The sequence below is a fragment of the Corapipo altera genome, unplaced genomic scaffold, assembly GCF_003945725.1.
Source record: "Corapipo altera isolate COAL_440 unplaced genomic scaffold, ASM394572v1 268, whole genome shotgun sequence".
Classification (NCBI taxonomy): Eukaryota; Metazoa; Chordata; class Aves; order Passeriformes; family Pipridae; genus Corapipo; species Corapipo altera.
In genome coordinates this window covers 3,888,023-3,901,065 of record NW_020884901.1, presented here as the reverse complement: position 1 = coordinate 3,901,065, position 13,043 = coordinate 3,888,023, and the positions used below count along the sequence as shown (strand labels likewise).

Genomic DNA, 13,043 nt, shown 5'->3' with positions numbered 1-13,043 from the left:
CGCCGCCGCGCCGGCGCGCGGGGGGCGGGGCCTCCGCGGGGGGACACGCCCCCGGCCACGCCCCACGGCCGCGCGCCCTTAAAGGGGCCGGTGAGGGGGTTCAGAGCCCCCTCACGGGCGGTGGCGCCTGAGGGGGGAGGAGGTTGTGGCTTGGTGTGTTCTCGGCTATGGAGAAATATGAGGTGCTGCCGCAAGGGTCCAGGCTCTGCCTGGCGATGAGCGGCGTGGTGGGGGTGTAGGTGCTGCTGGAGGGGGGGGGTGTAGGGGATGTGTGGACCTGGGGAGGGGATGTGGGGAACTTGTGGGGTAGTACAGGACCAGGAGTGTAAGTGATGCTGGGGGCGTATGTAGGTGTTGCTGAGGGGTGTCTGTAGGGTGTATGTGGGGCATATGGCCCTGGGGAGGGAGTGTGAGTACCCCTGGGGTTGGTACACAAACATGGGTGTAAATGGCCCGGGGGGGTGTGGGTGGGTACATGGTGCTGGGAAGGGGTCTGTGGGCAGGGCTGGGGCTGTGGATACAGTTACCTCTGTGAGCAGTATATGACCGTGGCTGTAAGTGGTGCTGGGGGTGTAGGTGATGCTCGGGGGGTTGTATGTGGGGTCCATAGCCCTGGGGAGGGGTCTGGGGCCAAGGGATGGGGTGTGGGTATCCATGGATACAGGACACAGCCATGGGTGTAAATGGCCCTTTGGGGGGGTGTAGGTGATGCTGGGGGGTGCATATGGGGTACATGGCCCTGGGGATGGGTCTGTTGCCAAGGGAAGGGGTGTGGGTGCAGATACCCCTGGAGGCAGCACACAAACAAGGTGTAAGTGGCCCTGGGTGGGTTAAATGATGCTGGAGGGGCTGTATGTGGGGTCCATGGCCCTGTTTGGGGAGGTGTCTATGGGAAAAGTGGTTGGAAGGGGCTCTTTGCCCTGGTTGTTCCACCACCTGGAGCTGAGCAGGTGCTCTGGGTCTCTCCTGTGCCCGGCAGGTGCTGGAGCAGCTCCAGCCCGGGGCACTGGGCACTATGCTGGAAGCTGAACTGAAAACAGGAAAGAGTGCCCAGAAGAAATATGTGATAAAGCAGGTGAGAAGGTGGTTGTTAGGAAAACAAAGAGTCTTGTTTGTCATCTCCAGGGGCGCTTCTGACAGGACACACATGTAGGGCAGCTCAGCAACTGGGTGAGAATAGGCTTACACCTCACTGTGCTGCTTTTTTGGAAAATTGAAGAGTCAGATCATTTTGCTTGAATGTTGAGGCTCGAAGTGGGGAAAGGGCAGCAGCTTATTTAGGTCCATTCAGTGTGTTCTCAGCTCACTCACTGCTGCCCAGACAGTGCAGAAGCTCTCATTAGCTGTCACACACTCATTTAAAACTCTGGTTTACCCAGGTCCTAACACCAGGACTGCTCCAAACATTAGAGATTTGAGCTATCATTGAAAATTTATGTCACTTCATGCAGACTTTGCAGTCCAGACATCTTGACAAAATAAAATTGTTCTGGCTTGAAGTTCCCCTGTCTCTTTGGTACAATCTCATCCTTGTCTTTTGTTTGGTGCAGGTTGAATGCATTGATCAATACCAAGCAAGTGAGGCCTTGAAGGAGGTATCAGTGCAGCCTTTCTTTGCTACTTCACTTACAAAGACCAAAGTCTTTTATCTACAAGGATTAGCTAAGTAAATAATAAGTAAATCAGAGAGGACTATTTGTGGGTGTTCTCTCTGCCCTCTGCTTGAGCTCAGGCCAGGAGTTTGTATTAATTGTGGTTATATTTGGACATGTAGATTCAAGTGGACAGCTCTTCTCAGAGAATAGTCCTTTCTCAGAGTTTGTATTTGTTTTGCACTGAAGACAAAGAGCAAAACTCATTTTTTTGGCCTTTAAGCTGAAGGAGAACCTTGGTCTATTTATAGTTCATTATTGGTAACTCAATTTCTATATAATGTATTTTATTATATATTAATTTCTCGGAGTTGGACTTTTTTTTTTTAATGTGAATAGTTTGATTGGTTTTCTGTCTTTGTTGGATTTTGCTTTTTTGTGCAAACTTTTTCCAGTGCTTCCCATAAGAAGCAACTCCAGAAATATTCTTAAAATACCAAAAATTGTTTCAAGAAAATATGTGAAATAGCACATGATGGATTAGTCTCACAGTGTCCAGAATGCACGGCATCTGGAGTTGGAAAGGAGGGAGAATTCAGATGCTTCATCCTGCTCAGAGAGGTGACCAAAACCACACCAAAACTGGCATTACTAATAAAATTTGATTCAGTTTCTCTGCTGACATCTATTGAAGCAAATATTGAAATAAATGCCAGCTGGGAGTGTGGCTCTTTGTAGTTTTTCTCTTGTGTCTGCACAGCCACAAACACAACTCTAGGAGAGGAACTTGAGTTCTTTTAACCTTCCACATAATCAGCAAATTTGCTGAAGTAATTAGGAATTGTTAGAGCCTTACACAGAAACCACCTTCAGGGAGATAAACATCTCTCATGTCATATTTTCTGAGGTTCAAGCTTGCATGGGGGTCACAGGAATGGCTATGCTAGAAAAATCATCCTGACTTACATTCTAAAATGTGTTTTCAGGTTTGGATGTTAGGAACAGAAGAAGGGGGTTGTTTACACATCATCTCCCTGCAGATCAGTTTATATCCTTGAATCTCACAAGGCATTGAGTCTTAGTGAAATATTTGCCTTAACTCAACTTGTGAATGCAAATAGTTAACATTATAAATACACACAAATAAATGTATAAATAAATATACACAAACTCTTCACTTTGGAACAGTTTGATCAGAAATGTGACACGAACAAGTCAGGGACTGGTTTGGGTGTTATTTAAGGTCCTGTTGATGGGAAGGACTGTGGACCCATAGAAAGCTCTCCCTATTTTTTTTTTATTTTATTTTATGCAGGCAAAGGATTTGCTAAAACTTCGTCATTCAAACATCTGTATTTACAAGGAATTGTTTTTGACTTGGAACAATGAGGTGAGAACAGAATGGGATTGGTTAAACTGGAACACCTGGTGTATGTTCTGGGCACGTAGGCATTTCTACAGGTTTAAATTTGGGATAATTGGTGTGAGATACTTAAAAGAAAAGGTTATTTGATTTGAACCAAGCCTGGTTTTTTAACTCCTGAACAAACATGCTGGAAAGCTGTGAATATCTGTGGATTGGAGTATTGCCTGCTGACTCACAGATTCTGATGTGAATCAGTGTGCAATTCTGATTTTTATGCCTGTACAAAAACCCTTTTATAGGAGGCCATAAGAAACTGATTTATTTATTTGCAGATTTTCTTCAGTGCTTAGGGAAAATCTGTGTTGATTTTCTGGATGCATATATGATTTGAATTGTCCCATATGGCTGCAGATAAGATGCTCCATAATGGTGGTTTGTTTTAAAACAACAAATGCTGGTTTTTTTTAATGAAAGGAATGAAATATTGCCTCCTCTGTGAGAGATTATTCATCCCAGAACACTTTGGTGGTGGTGAACATCACACCCACCAGTTTGCCAAGTGCTTGGGTTTGTCTTTCTTACTGCAAACAGTCAGGCAATATTGGTGTAATGTTTTATTACAGGTATCATCTCTGTTCCTCTGCCTGGTGATGCAGCACTCAGGCCAAGGAGATCTTTCAGCTCTAATCAAGGAAAAAAGGCAGAAGTCAGAAAAGATAAGAGACATGGTAAGAAGTGCAGAAGAGGCACTGACAGTCTTGCTGCTTTTAACAGTTTTCTCCCTGTCTTCCTTCTTTCTCAAAGTCCTCCCTAAAATCTTCAGAGCACAGGTTTTGGAAATGCTCATTTCAAAAGATATTTGAAAGTTACTATGTTCGTGTTGCACTTTCATATCTGATGCCCTCACCAGGTGGTTCAGAGGTTCCTGGGACAGATGGTGGATGCTTTGTTTTATACACACCAACAAAATATTTTGCACAGGTGAGCAGAAATCTTGTTCTCTTTGTCTGACAGGTCCTTGTTCTTTGCAGTAACTGTTGCCTCAGCTCAGTGCTCAGAGGCAGGGAGTTTTACTCTTCCAAATGGAGAAGCAGGGGGTTGAAATTCCAGACTTTATATACAGATTAAGTTTCTGAGACTTCTGAAGTCATTTATTTCTTGAGTTTTGTCTGAAATTAGCCACTTAAATGGAGTACTACCTCTTGGTTTTTTGAATGGGCTCTAAATTGCCCATCTTTGGGTGGCAGTGATGGACAAACTATATCCTTTGTGTACCTAAAGTAAGAGACAACCCTTGCATCCCATGCTCAGATCCATCTGTGTCACAATCAGAAATTTTAAAGTATTTAAAGAAGAAAATAATTGTCTTTTGGGTGATCATCACTTGTAGATAAAAAAAAAAAAAAAACCAAAATCAAAAAAACAGAACAACACACACAAAAAAGTCCAAACCAATTCTACCTCCCCCTCTCCCCCCAGAAAAACCCCACAAAAACCAAACACAACCAAAAAACCCCCAAAACCCCAAACCAGCCCTTCTGATGTGTAAAGATGCTGGGGATCTGTAGTTATATATCCATTAGACTCTAATTTCACAGGCTGACAGAAAATATTTGCATTGCAGAAACATCAAGCCATCAAACATACTCGTGACTGGTGAAACCTCCTTCATGCTTAGTGACTTCAGCACAGAAACACTTATGAAAGATGAGATGAAATGGAAAATAAGAGTGGAAGAAAGTAGATATTTGTTTTGCTTTTTTTTTCCCCCCTCTACTATGTTTTTAAAAGATTCAGTTGTGGTGGATATTTTTGATCCTCAGAGGAAAATTAGGAAAGGGGAAAAGTTATTTTCCCTTTCCCTTCTCTGCATTATGGTATTTGGCTTCTAAATAGGATATGCACAGGCAGTTGCCTGCAGCATTAATTGTGTTGACAAGTGAAAACTACAGATGTGTCTGTGAATATGAGCTCTGCAACAGTTGGAATCCTTTTTAGCTTTATACATACTCAGTAACCTCTTAGAAAATTGTCCATTAGTCACAGCGTGTTTTGTAGTCTTTTGTGGCATATCCCCAGTAAAAAAATGCCTAATGTCTGCACAATATCTCTGCATTATGTTTAGATATAATTCTTATTTTAACAGGTAGTAAGTCTTGGATGGCTCCAGAAACATTTGGATTTTCTTTCACTGAGAAATCTGACATCTGGTCTCTGGGCTCTGTTCTGCTGGATATGCTGACCTGCTTTGTTCTGAATGTAGGTAATAATGTTTCATTAGAGGTTTGAAAGGTCATGGGCCCACCAGGGTGTCTGTAAATGTGTGTGAGAGCTCCTCTCATCCTGTGCTCTTTCCAGGCAGAAGAGATAACTTCCTTACTGCAGGATATCCGAGGGGATAGCAGCTGTCTGGAGGGAGCCCTGACACTGGTGCAAAATGCAGATAGCAGCTATTTGCCCTTATTTCCAGTTTTATTTATGATGCTACAGATTGAGCCCAGCATGAGACCCTCAGCAAAGTAAGTTCTGGCTGCCTTCCCTTTATTTTTTTTTTTTTTGTCCTAAACCCCTCCTGCCTCCACAAGTTGGGAATGTTAGCTCCTGTTGGAAAGGGGCTGAATCAAGATTGCTTCAACAAATTGAGTTATTAAAAAAGTCAAAGACCTGGTGTTCATTCAGAAGTGGACACTGCTATGCACAGGTGTCCCTTTTTTTAAGAGTTACATTATAAATTCATGTTACAAACAATTTTGTAAGCCATTAACTTGACACCTAAGCACAGCTTGCACCGTGTAAGCTCTTCCAAATAAATTGTTTCAATTCTGTCAAAAACAATCCAGTCTTCTCAAAACTAGTATTAGATTTTTTTTATGTCAAAATGAAACAAAGCTCGTAGATTTTGTTGTTGTTGTAACTTTCCAGTTCTAACTTTCTGGTACTGCTTTTGTCTCTCAATTCCAGGGATCTGGTCGATGTTCCATTTGTCAGGGAATGCCTGACTTTTATTGGTGACACTTCAGTAATACTGAAAAAGTCTTTGCCTCCCAAAATAACAGATCTGCTCCTCGAGGGAGGAATTGGAAGTGTTCTAGGTAATGAGGAGATCAATGTAATGGTGATTTTCATGGAAAATAGACCCATGTGCTTTCTCATCAGGATGTATTTTGCTTGGAAATGAGTTATTGGACATTCATTTTACTTGAAATAAAATGAGATGCTGTTTGGAGGAAGGATCACTCATTTTGTCTGCACTGTAACATGTTTGCAAATTTATGCAATAGAAGATCTGCACCATTATTTTCCTTCCAAATAAGGAAGATGTTATTTTAATGTGAAATAGATATTGGAACAATGCATTTAAAGCTCCTATCCCTCCTCTGATTTAAATTTTCCAACAGGTCCCCAAAATATATAATTCCAAATACATTGTGAATCATAACACTTGGTAACATTGAAATGTTTGATGTGTTAGGGGAAAAGTTATTCTCTTTTCAACAATCACAAACTACATTATTTTTGTCCACATGAATTCGCATATTGCACAAAATAGAGGCAGTTTGAGTGGGTTTTTTTGTGTTTGTATCTAATGTTTGTTAGAATTTCCTTGGTTTATTAGCATTCATGCAGGCTTCCTGGGATGCTGAAGAAGTCCAGACTAAAGGCATTCAGCAGCTTGCCAGTTTTGTAAAGGATAAAAGTGGTAAGGCACTATTTTATTAATTTATTTACTCTGCTCCTTCCTTGTATTTTGAGATAATAGGAAAAAAATTTCACATGACAATAAATGAGAATGAAATTGCTCTTTTCCTATTTCTTATTGTTTGGAACATACTGGAACAGGCCACTTGCTGATAGGATTGTGTTGGTACTTGTTCTGTACATGCTTTTGTTGAACAGCAGAGAGGGTTTTACTGGATAAGAAAAATAGACACTGGAAAAAAACAATGATATTTTAATTGGCAACTAAAGTGAATTGACAAACTGACATTTGAAGGTAATTTGTACAAGCCCTGGGATGACTTGGAGGTAATTCCTGGGGCAAAGGGAGGCTACACATGGCTCATTTCTTTGTGTCTAGTAAAGCTGTGAGAGTGAAGGCTCTATATTTTCTCCCAGAAACTGCACATTTTTCAGATTAAGCTTTCAAATCAAGATTAATAGTTTCAAAGCACCATGTTAACTCAGTTATAAAATGCACTGACATTTGACAGTGACAGCATTCTAATGCTGGCATTGGCTTTTGATGGTAAAACACAGGGGTTTTACCCTAGCTGTAATTGATAAAGAAAAAGAATAGTTTGTTTTTTTTTTCCTTAGAGTTACCTCTATGTTCCACTCTGTTACTGAAGAAATCTTTTTCTGAGTAATGAATAATATTACTCAATAACATACTCAATACAAACAATATTTGGTTGTAAATAACAAAATGAATGGACCTTTGGGATTCTCATTCAGTCCTGTTTTCAGCACTACAAGGCTGTGCCCACCTCTGCCTTGTTTGACACTTCTGCACCCCCTGACTGATCCTTTCAACCTAGAAAGTGCTCAAAAGGGATCCCTAAAATCCATCCAGTTTTCCTCATAATTTTGTTACCTGCTTGTGGATACACTGAACAGCAGCTGTATGGGCTATTCCCAAAGCTCCAAGTCTTCCTAGCACTAGGAGTCCTGATGAAATACTTTGCTCTGCAGATTCTGAAAAGCTGGTTTGGGGCTCATGCACAATGTTCTTTCTACCCCAGAACTCACTCCACGACCAGTGAACAATTCTAGAGTGACTTAAGGAGGAATATGCTGGTTACACTTTGCTTTCCTCCAGAGATTAAAAAAGTCTCTCTGTATTATTCCATCTCTACAAGTGATTTGTTTTCTTTGATTCAAGAATGTTGTCTCAGGCAATTTCTTTTCCCCACAGCCTTCCCCCAGCTGTTAAAATGCACAGAAGTGATCCTTTTTGCCATGAAGACTCATGTAACTTCTCTCAAGTTACAACTAGATGGCTGCATGTTATTGCTTGAAATTCTTAGTCAAGGTACAGTTATAAGACTTCCTCCTTCTGCTGGGTCACACAGCCTGTCTGTTGTAAAGATTAATGTAGCAGATAAGGTTTGAAATGGGTTCAGTAGTGCTTTTAGGGGATGAATTTAAAGTACTAAAGTAAGGTAACCAGCTTTCTGGTTTCTCATGAATTTCCTTCAGGGCTGGCATGCAGGAATTCTGTGTTAATTTTAAATATAGATTCAGATCTTGGGCAATTAAGTTGGTTTTTATGTTGTGCAGAGTGTTACTGGAATGCATGAATAAAAGACTGTGTTTTGGTATTTGAATTTTAAACCATAAAAGGGCTTTTTTTGGTCTCCTGTGTGGTCCTGCTGTCACTTTCATGGCAATTTACCCCAATAACACCTGATAATGGTACAAGCTTGAAAATGCTAAGACTTGTGTTTCAGAAAACGAAAGTTTAAAGTCATTTTTGCCTGCCTCGTGTGAAGAAATGCTGTTAATGGAATGTTTTGCTCTGCTGACAGTGGGGAGTTCAGACTTCATTCAAATCTTTGTTCTCTTCCATTTTTTCTGGTGGCAGCTCTGGAACAGGGTGTGGTGATGGCCCTGGATGAGACAGTGGCCAGCTGCCTGTTGGCCACAGTGAGAAAACACTCTGGAAATGAAGAGTTACTTTCGTTGCTCTGCACGTTACTGACGATGGTTTCAGCCAGTGGTGGGTCACCTTGTCCCTTTTTGGGGAATATTTATACATTCCTACTTTTTTAAACGAAGCCAAGATGCAATGCAGAACTGAGACTTCACTGAGAGACGTGGATGTCTGTGGGTATTAGTTCAATAGTGATAATAGTGGTAATATTGCCTAGATATTGGTAAGATAACACTCCTCAAAGTATAAGACATGCTGCTGAGGCTTCAGGGACTTACAGGACCACTCTAATAGATACAATTCTCTATTTCATCTTGTTTTGGAAACAAGTACAAAGTGGGCAAGTAGTAATGCTTGAGAAAACAAGAGCATAGAACCTGGATTCTATTTTTGACTCTGCCAGGATGTATTGAAACCATTCTACCTAATTCCTCTACTTTGTCCTGAATTTGTAATTGCTAAATATTTATAGTATTTTTAGTTGGTTCCAGTGTCAGTTCAACAATCTTCAGAAGACTGTTTTTATAAATGGTTACAGAAGGACTTAGCAGCAAGAGGATAATATTAAAAAAAATTAAAAAATTACAGAGTCACTTCTAACACCAAACTATTTTTATACAGTGTTTCCCAATTCTGAAGCGGGGTCAGTTTGAATCATTAAAATGCAAACATATGAAAACCTGTAATTTGTGCCCTCTCAGTTCCTTTCCTGCTCTGTGAATTTCGAGTCTGTGAGGAAAAAGGATGGCCAAACATCCATTTGAAAGGATCAGTTGTGCTAAACACTGTGCTTAAGTGAATCTCGGTAAAGAATTCGGTCTCTTCTGTTGCTTTCTTTTGTCCAGTTGATTGATGGTCTCATGTTACCGATTTGTTATCACTGTTTAAATACGGTTAGTGCTGCCTGTTTCGAGGTCAGTGAGTGGGACAGAAATACCAGATTGTATAGAATTTCTTTTTCTGTGTTTTTTTCAGAAGTGACTGCAGAGAATCTGAGGAAAGTTGGGATAATTCCAGACCTTCTGTCAATTTTGAGGCGTTTTCTTCAGAATGAGGAGATCTGCTTCTCTTGCTGTGGGGTTCTCTGGAGCTTGGCTGTGAGTGGTAAGTAGAACACAGCAAGTATTGTTCTTCTGCTCATGTGACTGCAAGGCAGCAGGTATTGTGTCTAATTGAGTTCAGGCATTCCTGTTGCTGGGACTGGATTTGAATTCTTCCATTCTTTTTCCCTGCCAATGGCAGGGGGTTGGAATGAGAGGATCTCTAAGGTCTCTTCCAACCAAACCAGTCTGTGATTCTGGAGAGTTGTCTCCACTGCAGTACTAGAATAACTTTGTGATCCAGAGTTAAATTAGAGAAAAATAAAAAATAATGCAGATTTCTTTTAGCAACCCTTTATATGATAGGGTGTCAAAGTCAAATATTTGCTGTTCAGGCCAAGATATGGCCTGATTTGTTCCTGTGACATATATTTGTGTGGTGTTCTGATCATCAAGGAAGGCTGAAAGCACAGACTGTGCACAATTGCAGCACTTGGTGTGTTTTATTCCCTCTATGCATCAAGTCACCCGTTTGATTTATGTGACCAGCTGAAAATCCACCCTGCAGACCGTATTCTGTCAAAACAGGGGTTATTTTTGGAGGTTTCTTGCTGTGATCCCCATGCATAATTTAAATGAAACCCAGTTCCTGAAGTTCAGCTTTCTCCTATAAACATGAGTATTTATTAGTCCTGTAACATTTGGTTTGGTTTTTTAGATCCTTCCCTCTGCTGCCCTCCAGACTAAAGCAATGTTGCATTACTCCAATGCCAACCCCCTTTAAGGCTTTATTGATATAATTTGGCATACAGTGATATTATTACTTGATTAAATAACTCTGTCTGCTGCATTTCCTTTTTGTTAAGGTAACTCAGAGAATAATGAAGACCAAGCAGTGCTGGAAGGTGCTGTCCCTGTCACCTCTGCAGTCCTTCAGGAACACCTCCAGAACGGAGCAATTGCAGAATCCGCTTGCTCGGCTTTGTGGGCACTGTCACTCCAAGGTGTGTTTTCCCAGTCTCCTTGTTCCTTGGGCATGGAGAAGGCTTTTATGTCAGTGGTGATCCCTGAAATCCAGGCTGTGGTGATGCCTGACATCCAGGCTGCTTGGCTGGAGCAGGCTCTGCAGATGGCAGCAGAGTTAGGGACTTGCATCCTCTCTTAGTCACTCTCCCCTGCATTTGCTCTCTAACTCTCTAATGAAGAGATTTTTGATGAGCTGTAGCAACTAAATCACCAGATAGTGCTAATGGTGGCTGCACTGTGGGGCAGCCACACCAACCCTGTGCTGTGCAGAGCACTCTGGCTTCTCCCTTAACACCAAGAGTCCCAGCTGTGTTATTTGAACACATCATTGGTGTTGTGCAGCATGGGCTGGGAGGTTTGTTTTTATGCCATTTGCTCTGTTAATCAGGAACAATGTTTCAGATTAAAAAGGAAAACACATCTCTTTCATTGTCATGTGCACTAAGGAATCCATCCTTGCAGTACTGTTTTGTCTTATTTCTTGCTCATGAAAGAATATTGCCACAGTTTACCTACTGCCTGCCCTTGTGCCAGTGTTCCACTGGGAAAAGCTGAGCAAAACACCTTAGCAATCTCATTTCTAGTCCTCACCAGCAGAATAGGTTGAGTATTCAGGACTCTCCATTCCTTTTGGCTTGGAGAGTATTGAAGTTTTGGTCTTTTCTGTGTGTTTTGGTTTTTTTTTTAAGGCTGTTTAACTGACAGTGACTATGAACCCACAACAGCACTTTTGCTGGAGGCACTCAGGATGAACCCAGAAAGAGCAATGCTCATGAAGAATGGCTGCCTGGCATTAGCCAGCTTCATAAGGGTGTCTGGTAACATTCAGCAATTCTGTTTTTATTAATTGCAAATCAGCTCAGACGTGGATTTTTTTGTATAGATCAAGACTCGTAGTGGGATTGGGATTGACCTCTGCTCTCTGAATCTTTTCTTGCAGGACTGGAAGAGGAAATTGTGAAAGTGGGGTTGGGACTTTAATTTTCCCATGAACCAGAGAGTTTGTGGACTCCTTGTGCCTGGAGGTGTTCCAGGCCAGGTTGGATGAGGCTTGGAGCAAGCTGCTCTAGTGGAAGGTGTCCCTGCCCATGGCAGGGCATTGGAACGAGAGGATCTTTAAGGTCCCTTCCAACCCAAACCATTCTGTGATTCCATGAACCCAGCATGCTTGAGAAGTATTAGATCAGCACAATCTGATCTATTAGTAACTTGAGAGTGCTTTGGTAGTTATTTTGTGATGGTGTTTCAACTGTGTAAAAGGGTAGATATCAATCAATGTGAAAACAAGAAACACCAAAATCATTTCTGCCATGCACGACAGTGTCAGCTGCAAACATGGTCTACTTGTTGCCCAAATATGCTTCAGAATAGTTTTCAGGGAGACTGAAAATAATGGGCAGGATTTTCTGAACATATGACATGTGTGCTAGCTGGTGAGGGGACTGGGAAGCAGATCATGCAGTCTGCAGCTCCCAGTGAGCCCAGCAGTGTTTGTCTTCCTTCCAGAAATAGCAGCTTTGACATTTATAACGGACTCGAAAGGCAGTGGAATAGAACTGATCAAAGATGTTTATCACCTTCACTTTGACAATTCAGGAGTGGTGGGAGCTCTCTGTCTGCTGATGAAGGAGATGGCTCAGTATGGTGAGATGGCTGGTGCTGTTATTCATTGAGTTTCCTTCACCCCCAAACCCAGTAAAACCATAACAGCAGCTGCTCAGGGACATGTTAATTGCTCTCAGGTTTATGTCTGGGAAAGGAGGATGAATTGGAACTGAAAATTCATCCCTCTTACTCTGAGTAAATACCATTCTGATGTTAAAATGTTGTAACTTCATCTCATCTTGCCTTTTCCTTGTGTAGATCCATCCTCTCCCTGTGCTCCTTTAGCTCCTGCCCTGTTGGCAGTTGTGCTATAACCATAAATTATCCTGTTCATTGACACTGCAGATGAGGTTGTGCTGGATATGCTGTCCCAGAAAATGGACAAACTGCTGTCTGAAATAAAAATCCAGTTTCCATTTAGCATGGTATGGAAAAATCTCTGATAATAATGAGTAGATGCTTAGTATATTATTTCTGGGGATGGATTTGATAATTTTCAAATAGCTGGAATTACATAATGCATAGATTTAGAGAATTAGCTGTATGTGGGGTGAAGAGTGAGTTTGTAAAAATACTTTAACTGCTGAAAAGAAGTTGTTGAAAGGGGTTTTTTCTTTAGGCTGTAACTTTTTAAAAACTATGTTCTGGTCTCTTGCAACATCACATTAATTTACTGTATTCTTCATACTAAACCAGGCTAAAGTTTACAGGAAAAAAAAGCTTAAGTACATTACATCCAATTTATTTTTGGTTTGGAAGTG

At 41.4% G+C, this 13,043-nt stretch overlaps 1 protein-coding gene across 5 annotated transcripts in view; it reads left to right on the top strand.

Moving 5' to 3' along the window:
• The first annotated feature begins 64 nt into the window (after positions 1–64).
• The window catches only part of STKLD1 (serine/threonine kinase like domain containing 1), a 13,563-nt gene continuing 584 nt past the window's right edge, over positions 65–13,043 (top strand). Inside the window, exons 1-18 of one of the 5 annotated variants that reach the window (XM_027649936.1) lie at positions 65–182; positions 980–1,075; positions 1,551–1,595; positions 2,908–2,982; positions 3,582–3,686; positions 3,869–3,939; positions 4,583–4,698; positions 5,105–5,217; positions 5,317–5,477; positions 5,920–6,050; positions 6,575–6,658; positions 7,874–7,990; positions 8,543–8,677; positions 9,587–9,715; positions 10,518–10,655; positions 11,367–11,495; positions 12,274–12,321; positions 12,628–12,707. In XM_027649936.1, the coding sequence (XP_027505737.1) occupies positions 168–182; positions 980–1,075; positions 1,551–1,595; positions 2,908–2,982; positions 3,582–3,686; positions 3,869–3,939; positions 4,583–4,698; positions 5,105–5,217; positions 5,317–5,477; positions 5,920–6,050; positions 6,575–6,658; positions 7,874–7,990; positions 8,543–8,677; positions 9,587–9,715; positions 10,518–10,655; positions 11,367–11,495; positions 12,274–12,321; positions 12,628–12,707 (1,788 nt within the window). In that variant the 5' untranslated portion in view covers positions 65–167. Of the gene's footprint in view, positions 236–979; positions 1,076–1,550; positions 1,596–2,907; positions 2,983–3,581; positions 3,687–3,868; positions 3,940–4,582; positions 4,699–5,104; positions 5,218–5,316; positions 5,478–5,919; positions 6,051–6,574; positions 6,659–7,873; positions 7,991–8,542; positions 8,678–9,586; positions 9,716–10,517; positions 10,656–11,366; positions 11,496–12,183; positions 12,322–12,627; positions 12,708–13,043 lie in introns of all 5 variants that reach the window. The other 4 variants (XM_027649934.1, XM_027649938.1, XM_027649935.1 and 1 more) reach the window with 4 other exon arrangements.